Source organism: Sciurus vulgaris (assembly GCF_902686455.1).
Source record: "Sciurus vulgaris genome assembly, chromosome: 1".
Lineage (NCBI taxonomy): Eukaryota > Metazoa > Chordata > Mammalia > Rodentia > Sciuridae > Sciurus > Sciurus vulgaris.
Genome location: NC_136461.1, coordinates 176,381,680 through 176,398,255, shown reverse-complemented (window position 1 = coordinate 176,398,255; position 16,576 = coordinate 176,381,680). Strand labels below are relative to the sequence as shown.

The following is a 16,576-nucleotide window of genomic DNA, read 5'->3' as shown; positions in this document are numbered from 1 at the left end:
GAAGGGTGAATTAGTGAGTAGTAGTATGTATTCAGAGAAATATTTCAGGAAAGCATATCCTTATTATATTTAAGTAAAAACATGTAAAATAGAAGTTAGCATTTATTGTCGTTTGTTTACAATGTGTTGCACAAAATAAATGCATAACAAAACTGATTGTATGGCTTATAGCATTAAATTTTATCTACAGTAGCTATTCCCCAGTACTTACTTATAATTAAAATTGTATCATGTTATTTTGATGAAAACATTATTATTTTGCTAGTAGGTAAAATACAGAATGACTGTGTTAGATAAGCTGTGTGTAAGTGTTGAACCTAGGATCATGTCCTTTGTTTGGAAGCCTTGTGTCCTTTTTCCACTATTAGAGCCTTTCTGAAATTTAGCCACAGAAAAGGCCCTTAGAGACCATTTTACTCAATATCTTCATGTTATATATGAGAAAACTGAAGCCCTGAGACAGGAAATTACTACTACTACTACTTCTTTTTTTTTTTTTTAAATATACTTTTTTCTCTTTTAATCTTGAACATACTACTTCTCTCTGTTTTGGGGCCGGGGGCAGGCAGGGGGGTGGTTATTGAGGTAAGATTGACTCCTTTCTTTTTATACAACAAAATAAAGCTCATTTAAAAATAATGCCCCTTTAGTTTTTAACCTGGGAATGGGGCTCTTAGGTTGCTAGAATTAAGGTTTGAATGTTAACCTATAAAAGTCAAAATTAATTATCATCTTCTTGTTTAGGTGTACTTTTGGACATCAAGCCCATCATTGCCAGCCAGTGAAGAAGGATTTCAGCCTATGCCCTCAATCACAATAAGACCACCAGATGACCAACATCTTCCTACTGCAAATACTTGCATTTCTCGACTTTATGTCCCACTCTATTCCTCTAAACAGATTCTCAAACAGAAATTACTACTCGCCATTAAGACCAAGAATTTTGGTTTTGTGTAGAGTATAAAAAGTGTGTATTGCTGTGTAATATTACTAGCTAATTTTGTAGATTTTTTCCATTTGTCTATAAAAATTTATGGAAGTTAATGCTGTCATACCCCCCTGGTGGTTCCTTAAAGAGACTAAATGCAGACATTCCTTGCTGAGTTTGTAGCTTAAAAGGCCTGAGGAGCACTAGCAACATTTGGCCATAATGGTTTGCTAGTCAACAACTTCTGGGTCTAACCCCAGCCAAAGATGACAGCAGAACAACATAATTTACACTGTGATTTATCTTTTTGCTGAGGGGGAAAAATGTAAAATGTTCTGAAAATTCACTGCTGCCTTTGTGGAAAGTGTTTCAGCAAAGGTTCTTGTATAGAGGGAATAGGGAATTTCAAAATAAAAAATTAAGTATGTTCTGTGTTTTCATTTTAACTTTTTTATGGTGTTTAATTTGTGGTTGGCTGCAATTGTGTATCATGTATATGGAACTTGTAAAAAGTTCTTGACATTCAGATCTTCAAGATGAAATCACTTTTACCGATTTTAAAAAAAGCCACTTTTATTGCGGTTTATTTCAGCTGCATTGAGCTCTAGGATATTAAATGATATCACTAATATTTTGCATGTAATTTGTTCATTTGAGTGAGGGCACTTTTTTTGTACATATGATGGGGCCAATGCACAGTACTTTATCACAATCACCTATTTTTTCTTTGTATTCCTATTTCAATGCAGTCAGTCAGGAGGTTACTTACTGCACTTCAGTTCTAACTAGACATTTGTACTAAGGTATTTCAGTTATGTAAACTCAGCCTGGGCACTTTCTGATAACTGTAAAATGTTTTATAAGATCATGATTATTGAAAATACATTTTGGAAAATTTTAAATGTTCGTGAGCAGCTTAACTACTTTTGTATCTAGCCTTTTTTAAGTATCTTGTTACATTTACTTTTTTAAATAAATTATAGAAGAAATGTCAAGTAACATTGAAGGAACAATAGTTTTTATTTATATAGTTGTACATTTTTAAACTAAGGGCAATACACTGATATGGTTATGAGCATAAAATTTTTGCGTTAAAGAACTGAAAGTTTATATACACATGGACTATAAGAAAGAGTAGAAAATCAATCCACATTTTACAGTTAGCAGAGAATCCTGAATGGCACCTGGCCAGGCCACCTTTTCTTTTTACAAATGGGAGAAATTAAATATGATTGTTACTTGGCATAGAAAGTTAACTTACTCACTTATAAGTGACAGGTTCTTTTTTGATGACTCATGAATTATGTAGCCTAGGACCAATATCCCTAAATTCTTGTGGTTTTAGTATAAGCTTAATAAGGAACACATTATTTTCAGTGGCATAATAAGGAGCGCTTTCTTCACTATGTCTTCACTGAGACTTAAACTAGTCATTTTACATATTAAAAAAATGAGAGAAGTTTTTGAACTCTCTCCTACTTTTTCTGTTCCTATATAGAACTTATGGCCTTGGGGATAGTTTTTGTGTTCAAAGGCATTATACTTTTATTATATAACTTCCTTTAAAAGACAGAACCACATGATATTCTCAATCCTGTTGACACTAAAAATATTTAAAACTGAATGAAAGTAGTGAACCTCATTGTATTACTTAAAACACATAATAACACGCTGTATTAGATATGTGTAAATTAGCCAAAGTGAGACATTGGTTTTTATGTCTAAATGCTATTTCTGAATAAATGAAATAGTAATTAGATTAAGAGCTGATTAGCATCAATGTGTTTGAAAGAAACGAAATTTATATATTACCTTAACCTCTGTATGCACATGATGGGATTGATAAAATATTAACTGAGAACAAACTAGAGATGATTAGGACATTTGAAACCCTAATTGTGAACTTATTTTTAATAGTTATTGAAAGAATGAAAATATTTAAAATAATGCACAATGTCTTAAGTCTTCCTAAATCAAGATTTTGGTTAAAATGCTTTTAGAAATATTAAAAGCAGAGTGAGTCTTTTTTTAAAGTAAAGCATAAAACGGTTCTAAATGTAAAATAAAGTCATGTAAAATAAAGTTCTCTTTTGGTCTTGTTTAGTGATTAAATCTAATAGAGTTTGAGACAAATTTAGGAAGCGAAGACCAAGAATGAACTTTACTGAGGGTTTTCAGAATTTTGCTACTTTTACTCCCCATCCACCCCAAATCTTCTATCAAGACTGCCCTGTAAGGGGTTTATTGGGCAGATTTAAAAAGAGTTTTTCAAAAGAATGATTTCACCATTTAGTACTTGCCTCCCCAAAACATGCCTCCCATAAAAGATATGATTGTGTTTAAAAGTAGTTAGCAATTTCTAGGTTTAAATTCTTCCCTTGAGTTCTTATGCATAAGATTCACCTGCATGGGGTGGGGGGGCTGGAACTATAGCTCTGTCATAGAGCCCTTGCCTACCAGGAGCAAGGCCCTGGGTTCAGTACCACAGGAAGTTGGGAAAGATTCACTTGAGGTATTTAATGCAAATTCTTAAGCACTGCCCTTGTTAACTTTTCTTTGGTGGAAACCAGAAATCTTCATTTTTTTTTTTTTTTTTTTAACTACCCTGGTACCAGGGATTGAACCCAGGTGCACTTAACCACCAAGCCACATCCCCAGCCCTTTTTGTTTTTTATGTAGAGATGGAGACTTACTGAGTTGCTCAGAGCCTTGCTAAGGTGCTGAGGCTGGTTTCAAACTCGTGATCCTCCTGCCTCAGCCTCCCAAGCTACTGGGATTACAGGTGTGTGCTACCATGCCCGGCAGAAATCTTCATTCTTAACGGAGCATTCTGAAACATTACCCAGAGGGTTTTTTTTTTTTTTCTTTTTATGAATATAAATCCATCTTTTGGGGGAGTTCTTTAAAAGCCAAACTTTTCCTACTTAAAACCTATAGAAATGTGCATCTGTTGATGATCAATTCCTGGATTAGATTTTTTTCAATGTAAGGGCTGGTTGAAAGTGCCTTCACTAGATTGCTGGGTGATGTTTAAAAGTATTTTCAGTGTTTACTTTTACATCAACTTAAGTAGACATGGACATAGAGATTAATTCTTTAAATACCATTTGATTAATGCAAAAATATATTTAAAATGTGACTTGTTTATTCATGTCAATATACCTTCCATTAAATATAAGTCAAATTTCTTCTGATATCTGGCTTATAATTCAAAAATTATTGCTGGCTGTGCAACATGACATTCTCTTTGTTACTAATACTGAATATTTATGTGCAGGTACTTTGTCAAGGGCTTTACATCTTTTATTTCGTTTAATCTTATTTCTTCTGACGAGAAACTGAGAAACATGTTGAACAACTTGCTCAAGGTTACACAGCTAGTGAGTGCTAAAAGTTTCAAGTTACATCTTTAGGCATTCTGGTTTGTGTTCCTAAACATTTAGGCTGTACTATTTTGTGGAAGGTATGATTATTAGCTACAAGTTCATCACAAAATAATGAAATACTCTAATGATAGTCTGGCTGCATTATTTTGAAAAGGCAGTGATTCATGTGTTTTTGCTATAGATTTCTAAACATTTTTTCTGCCTTCAGTAGCTTTCCCCTAAGGGTGTTATTGGAAATATGGGGGTTTTCTAAAGTCAACAGTGGTACATACTTTCAATTCCAAATGTCTTAAAATGAAAAGCACATAATGAAAAACTGACTTTTGTTCCTAAGTTACCTTGTAAAGTATAAAGAGCTGTGTGCTGTAAAAAAAAAAAAAAAAGCAGTTGTCTTTCATGATAAAAACAACTCAATTTCCTAATTCTTTTTTGGGATGTGTTTTTGCTTTTAGTTGCTGAACTTTTACATCAATAGTTTTCATGTTACTTTGATGCAAGTAGTGCATCTTCAGGAAAAATGTTATCAGGTAATACAGTGTACTGGAATGCTTTCAGTGGGGGCATGAGGTTTGGCTGTTAAATTTAAGTACACTTAGTCTGACTAGTTTATGACATGGTTATAAAGTTAGATGTGTTCTGAGTATTACGAATTAGTCCTTAGTATCTTTGTAAACAATTGTGTGTCCTGTTAGGTAGCCAACAATACTTTAAAATTTTTAGTTTGTTTAATGGATTCATAGGTACTGTTATAGCCTATAGAAATGGAAAGCTTATGTGATGACCACTTTTACCACATTCATTCAATACTGGTAAAGAAGAACCACCTAATTTTGTTTCATGTTTCCTTCCTTTAAAGTTCTGCCCACAGGGGCTGAAAATGTGGCACTGTGGTAAAAGAACATGCCCATTGTGCAGGAGGCCCTGGATTAAATCCCAGCACCACCAAAAATAAAATTCTTCCCACGGAAAAACTGACAGTAATCCTCTTTACCATGGAAATGGACTGGGGTATGGGGAAGAATGAGGAAATAAAGCAGTCATAGTGATGCATCTGCTACACAAGGATGACAAGCCTGGTTTGGAAATCATTTCTAAATTGATTTGTCTAGTCCCAAATCAGAAACCTAAAATCCTGTTCAATTTCTTCTTTACCTCCTCCATATTCAAATCAAAGCCCTGTGATTATTAAATCCTAATTTCTTGAATTCATCTACTTCTCTCCATGTCCACTATAAGGGAATGTGTTGTAGCAAAGCTCATGGTGACTGGGAAGCAAAGAGGTAAGGTGCTAGGGTCCCAATATCCCCTTTAAGGGCATTACCCTAAATGATCTAACTTCTGTCAGGCCCTATCTCCTAAAACTTTCACCACCTTCCATAGCATCACAGGCTGGCAACCAGGGCTTCAACACATGACCTTTGGGGCACACATAAGATCTAAAGCATATCATTTCACCCCTGGGCCTGAAAGACACATGTCCATCTCACAGTGCAAAATGAATTTTGTCCATCTCCAAGAGTTCCCAATGTTTTAACTATTCCAGCATTGCTCAAAAGCCCAAGTCCAAAGTCGCTCTCAGACTCCAGGCAAGCTCAGCTATAAGCACTTGTAAAAAGTTACATACTTCCAACAAAAAATGGTGGGGCAGGCTAACCATTTCCATTCCAAAAAGGAGGTGCAGAAAAATAGCAAGGAGAAACCAGGTCAAAGCAAGAACCAAATCCAGCTACAGCTCCATGTCTGGCACCTGGCCATCTGATGGCAGGATATGGGCCCCCCAAGGGCTTGGGCTGTCCTGGCCCTACCATCTTTGTGGCTGCAGGCCATGTGACTACTTTCTTGGGCTGATTCTGCTCATTGCTTGAGGCTTACCTCAGTTAGACATTCCATAATTGCGGCATTTCTAACATCCAGAGGTCTCCACTGCATCTTCAACTTCACTCTCATAGTTTCCCAATCACACTTAGGATGCTGGCAGGGTCTACAGTCCTGCCAAACATTGCCTCACCTCCCACGCTTTCCTTCGAAATTCCAGTGAAATCCTCCCAACTCTTGCATATTGCATGCCTACAAATGCAGCATCATGTGGATGCCCATCAGCTCAAGAAGTAGCTGGCCTGCTTGGAGCACAGCTGTAGCAGCCTCTGATTGCCTGGATGGCTGAACATGAGGGAATGGATCCTAGTGAAACAATTTCCTTGCTGTCCCTCTGCAAGCAGAATATTCCAGGGAATTCTCAAAGGAAAGTTTTTTAAATGAATTTACATTTCTACATCATTGAGCCTGGTAGGTGAGATCTTGCCAATTTCTGAGATGCCCTTAAGGCATCCTTTCTATTGTTTCAGTGCAAAGTACTTGACTTTTTAATGGTTTTAATCTCTTCGGCAACCCATACCTCCCAGGACAACTTTAAACAGGCTTCTTTGGCCAAACTGCAAATTTTTCAAATCTTTCCACTTCCTTTTTTTGCTCCCAATTCTCACTATAAATCTGGCTAAAAGCAGCCAGCAATACCCACTGTCTGATTGCTATGCTGCCATGAAATTTCCTCTCCAGATAAACAAGTCCACCATCATCTTTAAGATTCAGTCTCCCACAAAGTATCTGGGTATAAACAAAGTGCATTCTAGTTCTTTATCACAGTGTAAAGAATGTAACTTCTAGTCCAATATACTCATTTCCATTTGAAGCTGATGAGCATAAACTTTACTCTCTTCATTTCTGTCACCATTCTCTTCTTTTCAGCCCCTACCAGAATCACCCATCAAGCTTTGCTAACATTCCAGGCTTTCCCTAGCCTGCTTCTCAAAAACTCCAAATTTCTCTGACAAACCAATTCCAAAAGCTTCTGAATCACAGTGTCAGATACAATTATAGCAGTAACCTCGTTTGTCAGTACTAATTTTTTGTGTTAGCTTTCTATCACTGTGACAGAATACTTTAGATAATTAACTTACAAGGAGGAAAGGTTTACTGTGCCTCAAGGTATTGGAGGTTTTATTCCATGGTCACTTGGTCCATCATTTGGGGCCTGTGGTGAGGCAGACTACAGTTCCTCATGAGTAAGAACTTCCTCATTTACTTTTTTCTGGCTAGTGCCCACTATAATATTAACTTTTTAAAATTTATTTTTATTAAAAATCATAATTTACATAGGGCAATCTTATTTGTTATTTTTTTCCCTTCCCCCCAAACCTCCTACCCCTCTTTTCCCTCTATACAGTCCTTCCTTCCTCCATTCTTACCACCCTCCTTATCCCTAACCCTAAACCTAACCCTAACCCTAACGCTAACCCCTCCTACCCCCCTTATATGTCCTCATCAGTTTGTCAGCGAGATCATTCGTCCTTTAGTTTTTTGAGATTGGCTTATCTCACTTAACATGATATCCTCCAATTTCATCCATTTGCCTGCAAATGCCATAATTTTATCATTCTTCATGGTGGGGTAATATTGCATTCTATACATATGCCACAGTTTCTTTATCCATTCATCAACTGAAGGGCATCTAGGTTGGTTCCACAATCTGGCTATAGTGAATTGAGCACCTATGAACATTGATGTGGCTGTATCTCTGTAGTATGCTGATTTTAAGTCCTTTGGGTATAGGCCAAGGAGTGGGATAGCTGGGTCAAATGGTGGTTCCATTCCAAGCTTTCTGAGGAATCTCCATACTGCTTTCCAGAGTGGCTGCGCTAATTTGCAACCCCACCAGCAATGTATGAGTCTACCTTTTACCCCACATCCTCGCCAACACCTATTGTTGCTTGTGCTCTTGATAATCGCCATTCTAATTGGGGTGAGATGGAATCTTAAGATAGTTTTGATTTGCATTTCTCTTATTACTAGAGATGTTGAACATTTTTCCATATATCTGTTGATTGCTTGAACATCTTCTTCGGTGAAGTGTCTGTTCATTTTCTTAGCCCATTTGTTGATTGGATTATTTCTATTCTTGGTGTAGAGTTTTTTGAGTTCTTTACATATTCTGGAAATTAGTGCTCTATCTGAAGTATGAGTGGCAAAGATATTCTCCCACTCTGTAGGCTCTCTCTTCACATTACTGATAGTTTCCTTTGCTGAGAGAAAGTTTTTTAGTTTGAATCTATCCCAGTGGTTGATTCTAGCTTTTATTTCTTGTGCTATTGGAGTCCTGTTAAGGAAGTCTGATCCTAAGCCAACAAGTTGAAGGGTTAGACCTACTTTTTCTTCTATAAGATGCAAGGTCTGTGGTCTGATTCCGAGGTCCTTGATCCATTTTGAGTTGAGTTTTGTGCAGGGTGAGAGATAGGGATTTAGTTTCATTCTGTTGCATATGGATTTCCAGTTTTCCCAGCACCATTTGTTGAAGAGGCTATCTTTTCTCCATTTCATATTTTTGGCACCTTTGTCTAGTATGAGAAAATTGTATTTATTTGGGTTTGTGTCCATGTCCTCTATTCTGTACTATTGATCTACCTGTCTATTTTGGTACCAATTCCATGCCGTTTTTGTTACTATTGCTTTGTAACAGAGTTGAAGATCTGGTATTGTGATACCGCCTGCTTCGCTCTTTCTACTGAGAATTGCTTTAGCTATTCTGGGTTTCTTATTCTTCCAGATGAATTTCATAATTGCTTGCTCTATTTCTGTAAGGTATGACATTGGGATTTTAATTGGAATTGCATTGAATCTGAATAGCACTTTTGGTAGTATGGCCATTTTGACAATATTAATTCTGCCTATCCAAGAACATGGGAGATCTTTCCATCTTCTAAGGTTTTCTTTAATTTCTTTCTTTAGTGTTCTGTAGTTCTCATTGTAGAGGTCTTTCACCTCTTTTGTGAGATTGATTCCCAACTATTTTATTTTTTTCAATGCTATGGTGAATGGGGTAGTTTTCCTAATTTCTCTTTCTAGAGATTCATCACTTATGTATAAAAATGCATTGGATTTATGAGCATTGATCATGTAACCTGCTACTTTACTGAATTCACTTATGAGTTCTAAGAGTTTTCTGGTGGAATTTCCAGGTTCCTCTAAATATATAATCATATCATCAGCAAACAGGGATAGTATGAGTTCCTCTTTTCCAGTTCGTATCCCTTTAATTTCTTTGGTTTGTCTAATTGCTCTGGCTAGAGTCTCAAGAACGATATTGAATAGAAGTGGTGAAAGAGGGCATCCCTGTCTTGTTCCAGTTTTTAGGGGGAATGCTTTCAGTTTTTCACCATTTAGAATGATATTGGCCATGGGCTTAGCGTAGATGGCCTTTACAATGTTAAGGAATGATCCCACTACCCCAATTTTCTCTACTGTTTTGAGCATGAAGCGATGCTGTATTTTATCAAATGCTTTTTCTGCATCTATTTGAAATAATCATGTGATTCTTAACTTTTAGTCTGTTGATATGGTGAATGACATTTATTGATTTCCGGATGTTGAACCAACCTTGCATCCCTGGGATAAAACCCACTTGATTGTGGTGCACTATCTTTTTAATATATTTTTGTATGCAATTTGCTAAAATTTTGTTGAGAATTTTTGCGTTGATGTTCATTAAGGATATTGGTCTGAAATTTTCTTTCCTTGATGTGTCTCTGTCTGGTTTAGGTATCAGGGTGATATTGGCTTCATAGAATGAGTTTGGGAGGATTCCCTCCTCTTCTATTTTATGGAATACTTTGAGTAGTATTGGAATGAGCTCTTCTTTAAAAGTTCTGTAGAACTCGGCTGAGAACCCATCTGGTCCCGGACTTTTCTTTGTTGGTAGGCTTTTGATGACCTCTTCTATTTCATTGCTTGAAATTGATTTATTTAAGTTGTGTATGTCCTCCTCGTTCAGTTTAGGTAATTCATATGTCTCTAGGAACTTGTTGATGTCTTCAAGGTTTTCTGTTTTGTTGGAGTATAGATTTTGAAAATAGCTTCTAACTATGTTTTTTATTTCACTCGTGTCTGTTGTGATATTTCCTTGTTCATTCTGAATTTTAGTAATTTGAGTTTTCTCCCTCTTTCTCTTTGTTAGTGTGGCTAAGGGTTTATCAATTTTGTTTATTTTTTCAAAGAACGAACTATTTATTTTGTTAATTTTTCCAACTGTTTCTTTTGTTTCAATTTCGTTGATTTTGGCTCTGATTTTAACTATTTCCTATCTTCTACTACTTTTGGTGTTGGTGTGCTCTTCTTTTTCTAGGGCTTTGAGCTGTAGTGTTAAGTCATTTATTTGTTGATTTTTACTTCTTTTGTTGAATGCGCCCCATGAAATAAATCTTCCTCTAAGTACTGCTTTCATAGTGTCCCAGAGATTTTGATATGATGTGTCTTTGTTCTCGTTTACTTCTAAAAAGTTTTTTTATTTCCCTCCTGATGTCTTCCATTATCCATTCATCATATAATAGTGTATTATTTAATCTCCAGGTATTGGAGAAGTTTCTGTTTTTTATTCTGTCATTTATTTCTAATTTCAATCCATTATGGTCTTATAGAGTACAAGGTAGTATTTCTATCTTCTTGTATTTGCTAACAGTAGCTTTGTGGCATAAGACATGGTCTATTTTAGAGAAGGATCCATGTGCTGCTGAGAAGAAAGTGTATTCGTTCTTTGTTGGATGGTATATTCTATAAGTTGGTTAAGTCTAAATTGTTGATTGTGTTATTGAGATCTATGATTTCTTTATTCAATTTTTGTTTGGACGATCTATCCAGCGGTGAGAAAAGTGTGTTAAAATCGCCTAGTATTATTGTGTTGTGGTCTATTTGATTTCTGGAATTGAGAAGGATTTGTTTGACGTACATGGATGAGCCAATGTTCGGGACGTAGATATTTATGATTGTTATGTCTTGCTGATTTATGCTTCCCTTAAGCAGTATGTAATGTCCTTCTTTATCCCTTCTGACTAGTTTTGGCTTGAAGTCCACATTATATGAAATGAGGATGGATACTCCAGCTTTTTTGCTGTGTCCGTGTGCATGGTATGTTTTTTCCCATCCTTTCACCTTTAGTCTATGGGTATCTCTTTCTATGAGATGAGTCTCTTGCAGGCAGCAAATTGTTGGATTTTTCTTTTTAGTCCATTCTACCAGTCTATGTCTTTTGATTGACGAGTTCAGGCCATTAACATTCAGGGTTATTATTGTGATATGATTTGTATTCCCAGTCATTTGACTCATTTTTGTTTTTTGACATGATTTGGTTTCTCCTTTATTTGGCTATTCCTTTAGGCTAGTTCCTCCCGTTGCTGATTTGCATCATTGTTTTTCATCTCTTCCTCATGGAATATTTTGCTGAGAATGTTCTGCAATGCCGACTTTCTTTTTGTAAATTCCTTTAGCTTTTGTTTATCATGGAAGGAACTTATTTCATCATCAAATCTGAAAGTAAGTTTTGCTGGGTATAAGATTCTTGGTTGGCATCCGTTTTCTTTCAGGGCTTGGTAAATGTTGTTCCAGGCCCTTCTAGCTTTTAGGGTCTGGATTGAAAAATCTGCTGATATTCTTATTGGTTTCCCCCTGAATGTAATTTGATTCTTTTCTCTTGCGGCCTTTAAAATTCTGTCTTTATTTTGTATATTCGGTATTTTCATAATAATGTGCCTTGGTGTGGGTCTGTTGTAATTTTGTATATTTGGAGTCCTATAAGCCTCTTGTACCTGGTTTTCCATTTCATTCTTCAGATTTGGAAAATTTTCTGATATTATTTCATTGAATAGATTGTTCATTCCTTTGGTTTGTTTCTCTAAGCCTTCCTTAATCCCAATAATTCTTAAATTTGGCCTTTTCATGATATCCCATAATTCTTGTAGATTCTGTTCATGATTTCTTACCATCTTTTCTGTTTGGTCAACTTTGTTTTCAAGATTAAATATTTTGTCTTCAATATCTGAGGTTCTGTCTTCCAGGTGTTCTATCCTATTGGTTATGCTTTCTATGGAGTTTTTAACTTGGTTTATTGTTTCCTTCATTTCAAGGATTTCTGTTTGTTTTTTTTTCAGTATCTCTAACTCTTTATTGAAATGATCTCTTGCTTCCCGTATTTGCTCCTTTAACTGTTGATTGGTGCGATTATATGCTCTTTCATCTCCTCCTTCAATGCCTGCATTTGCTCTTTCATCTCCTTGTTTGCTTCCCTGTTTTAATTATGTACATTCTGAACTCCCTTTCTGATATTTCTTCTGCTGTGCTGTCATTGGGTTTTATTGATATAGTATCTAGGTTTGTTTGGGATATTTTCTTCCCTTGTTTTCTCATATTGGTCAGGTGTCAGTGGGACTTTGTGATATTGCAGAATTCTTCTATTGGCTTATATTGTCCCTGTAGATTTCCAGTATATCACCTTCCTGCCTTCAGTAGCCTGAAGTCTTGGAGTAACTTGATAATGCAGTGCTTCCAAGGAAAGCTGCCCCTAGCCTGCCACTGGTTCCAGGACTTGGAGCTGGCTCTGTCTGGAAAGGCTCTCACTGTGGGGTCTGCTCCCAGAAGCTAGCCTGGAAAGGCGCTTCCCGCCGGAGGGGGCTGGGCTGTGGGCTGCTTGGGGAAGTCCCTGGCTGCCCCATCCTGGTCCTTGAAGCAACCTGTGGGCAGGAACTCGCCGTCCTGGTTCAGAGACTTGAAGCTTGGTTCTGTGCAGAAAGGCTCTCACTGGGGGGCCTGCTCTGAGATGCTGGAGAATCTGGCCCTGTGGGAGGAGCCCACCGCTGGAGTGCTCAGGGCCGCTTGGGGAAGACTCTAGCTGCCCTACCCTACTCTAATAAGCCACCCGAATCCAGGCCTGCCGCCCGGGCAGTGCTTCACCGGGTGGGGGAGACTCACCCCGTGGCTCTATTTTAGTCCGAGTCTCTCAATGCCTCCCCTTCTTGAATCCTGGGATCTGGAGCGAGTGGAGATGCAGTCACCCTCTAGTCCGCCATCTTGGATCGCCCCATGGAAAAAACCTGTGGCCAGGGGGGTGCGGGGGCAGGTCCGCCTGGAGAGGTCTCTGGCTGCCTTGCCCTGGTCCCAGAGGCTGCTTGAGGGCCGGAGGTCACCGCTGGCTTGGGGACTTGTGGCTGGCTCTGTGTAAAAATGCTCTCACTGGGCGGTCTGCTCCAAGAAGCTAGCCTAGAAAGGCGCTTCCCGCCGGAGGGGGCTGGGCTGTGGGATGCTTGGGGAAGTCCCTGGCTGCCCTGTCCTGGTCCCTGAAGCCACCTGTGGGCAGGAACTTGCCGCCCTGGTTCAGGGACTTGAAGCTTGGTTCTGTGCAGAAAGGCTCTCACTGAGGGGCCTGCTCCAAGATGCTGGAGAATCTGGCCCTGTGGGAGGAGCCCACCACTGGAGTGCGTAGGGCTGCCTGGGGAGGACTCTAGCTGCCCTACCCTTCTCTAATAACTCACCTGAATCCAGGCCTGCCACCCGGGCAGTGCTTCACCGGGTCGGGGAGACTCACCCTGAGGCTCTATTTTGGTCCGAGTCTCTCAATGCCTCCCCTTCTTGAATCCTGGGTTCTGGAGCGACTGGAGATGCAGTCACCCTCTAGTCCACCATCTTGGATCTAACATTTTTTTTGAATGGATGAATTCGAGTGACCAACTTCGACTTCAACATACTGTTTTAATGTTCCTCACTCTTGATTTTATCTTATCCAGAGCTATGCATCTCTGAAATGTTAAGTCTTACTGTCCTACTCTTTTACCCCAAATTAGTATCTTTCCAGTGCTCTCATACCTAATATAATGAGCATAAGAAAGGGGTCTCACTTTATTTCTATTACATTTGGCCTAGTCAAGTCAGCAACTTACTCTAAAATAGGTAAGAGGATGCAGGATGTTCTTTGTACCACACTGGAAACTCAAAAGTGAACAAATGGACAAACAAACAAAACCCTACATTGTCTGCTGGTTCTTTTGAGACAACTGCTTTATTATGAATGTGAAGTATGGCTAAGTATGGTTTTGTGGTTGTCAAAGTTGGTCATGTCTATGAACCAGTTATTTCTGCTCTAAATAACTGAATACTCCCAACTGGATGCCATGAGCATTATGATCTCAACATTTTCTCTGAAATGGAATTCATCATCTTCCTATCAAGACTTCAGTGGTGAAAGGCATTGGTAACTGTCTGGTCTCCTCATTAGAAACTTGTAAGCAAACCTATAAACTCTCTTCAGCCATACACACTACATTTAACTGCTGATCATGACATCTGGAGTATGGCTGACTCACATGCATTAACTCACTCTCTCTTGCATTCCCTTGTCTTATTACAAGCTTGGATTCTCCTGCACCTGGCCTGTTCCAGTTGGTTCTTATCTAATTTCTGTGCCTCCAAATTTGTAAACCTCCTCCATACTGGAGGTCTTCCTGAATGATAAATGAATGGCTAATTAAATATAAATCCTTCTATTTGGTGATTTTTCAAGCTAGGGTTCAGGAACTGCCAATTTTCTCAGAGGATTTTATTTTGATTTGTGGATTATCTGAGTGACCATTTATGATGTCACTGATATCAATAACTTTTTAGTGACTAAAGATTAGAGAGGTAAATTTAATATGTAGATGAAGCACTTTTTCCTCATAAAAAACAATATAGGGGGAGTTGTAAAAAAACAGTTAATGGCAATGGCTATAAAATTCACACTGATCCAATATAATTTCACCAAAGCAACATCATCCATTCCTTAAGGTTACAAATTTGAATTTCACCATTTCTATAGACTTTTTTTTTTTTTTTTTTTTTTTTTTGGTATTGGATACTGAACCCAGGGTGCTTTGCCACTGAACTACATCCTCAGCCCCTTTTCATTTTTTATTTTGAGACAGGGTCTCACTAAGTTGCTTAGGGCCTAAGTTTTTTTTTTAAAGGGTAGAAAACATTTAATAAATCATAATCTGATAAAAGACATATCTAGATGTATAAAGCACTATTAGGATTCAAATAAAAAGAGAAATAACCTACAATTTTAAAATCAGAAAATAATCTAAACTAGACCTTTTTGTCCAAAAATATATAAATGGTTAATAAGCACATGATGTTCAACATCATTAGCCATCAGGGAAATGCAAATCAAAACTACAATGAAATATCACCTCATATCTGCTAGATATAATAAAAAAGATAAAATATCAGGAAGCTAGAGAAGATAGAGAAATTGAGATCCCATGCATTACTAGTGTGAATGTATAATGGTGCAGCTGCTTTGGAAATAGTGCTTAGGGCCCAAGTTGCTAAGGCTGGTCTTGAACTTGTGATCCTCCTGTCCTAGCCTCCTGAGTTGCTGGGATTATAGGTGTGTGCCACCACACCTGGTAGTTCTATAGTCTTGTTTGAATTTAATTTATACATTTATTTTTATTTTTTACTTGTATAAAATTCTAAAAATAGGGATTTTATAACTGATATTATGTTTGCACATATTTGTGTATATATTTTTATATACATATATGTGTGCATATATGTGAATGTATATAGTTTAAGTCAATGAAGATTGACTATGAAGATTGGCTATGAAGATTTTTTCTTTTAAAAGGGATTGAGACATTGAGTTTGAAAAAGAAGGATTTACCCATTGAATGGTACACAATAAGCCAGCAGAAGCCTGAAATTATATATCTTCTGTACCACAGGCTAGACTGTCTTCTTGAGTCATCAGCATACAGTTGTCTATAAGTAGAATGGAAGCTGGCCCCAGTTACTATGGCTGCATAACTAATCATCCCCAAACTTGGTGCCTTCATATAACTATTTATTATGCTATGAAATCTGTGGGTTAGGAATCTGGAAAAATAACAGGATGACCTTTTTCTACTCCATGATGTCTGGGCTTTCAACTGGAAAATGTGATGGCTAAGAGTTGGAATCCTCTGAAGGTTTATTCGTTTGCACAACAGGAAGTTGATGCTGAGGTTGGCTAAGTGCCTCAGATGCCTCCACCTGGGCTTCTCTATGTGGTCATTCTCTCTGGGATAGGTTTTGGTTTCCTCTAGTATGGTATCTAGGTTAAAAGGGCAAACTTCCCCAAAGAGAGAGAGAACCAAGCAAAAGTTGTCGATTGCACTTTGTGAAATTAAGCATTTCCAAAGAAGCTCATTACAATAGAACTCTTTAGCAAGTACTAGAGGGACACCTCAGGAGGAAACAAGATGACAAGCAAGTACTGGGAGGTTTATGAGGCAGGGGCTACTTGGGGCCTTTGAAAAATCAAGATATTACTCCTGACTTTTTGGATCTGATCGAACATTCTTGTATGTTTGACCTCTTTATCCATAGCTTCACAGGATATACCCGTGACTTAACAAATCTTCTACAA

At 37.7% G+C, this 16,576-nt stretch overlaps 1 protein-coding gene and 1 long non-coding RNA gene across 2 annotated transcripts in view; one reads left to right on the top strand and one right to left on the bottom strand.

Annotated features, from left to right (window-relative positions):
- The window catches only part of LOC306643471 (E3 ubiquitin-protein ligase UBR5-like), a 174,176-nt gene extending 172,802 nt beyond the window's left edge, over positions 1-1,374 (top strand). Inside the window, 1 exon segment of the mRNA XM_079109617.1 lies at positions 745-1,374. Within this exon segment, the coding sequence (XP_078965743.1) occupies positions 745-957 (213 nt within the window). The 3' untranslated portion in view covers positions 958-1,374.
- A 720-nt stretch (positions 1,375-2,094) lies between these two features.
- Positions 2,095-15,680, bottom strand: LOC306643824. Its single transcript, XR_013759071.1, has 2 exons — positions 13,828-15,680; positions 2,095-7,428 (listed from the first exon to the last, which is right to left on the bottom strand). It is a non-coding gene; the product is annotated as an uncharacterized lncRNA (long non-coding RNA).
- Positions 15,681-16,576: the final 896 nt, after the last annotated feature.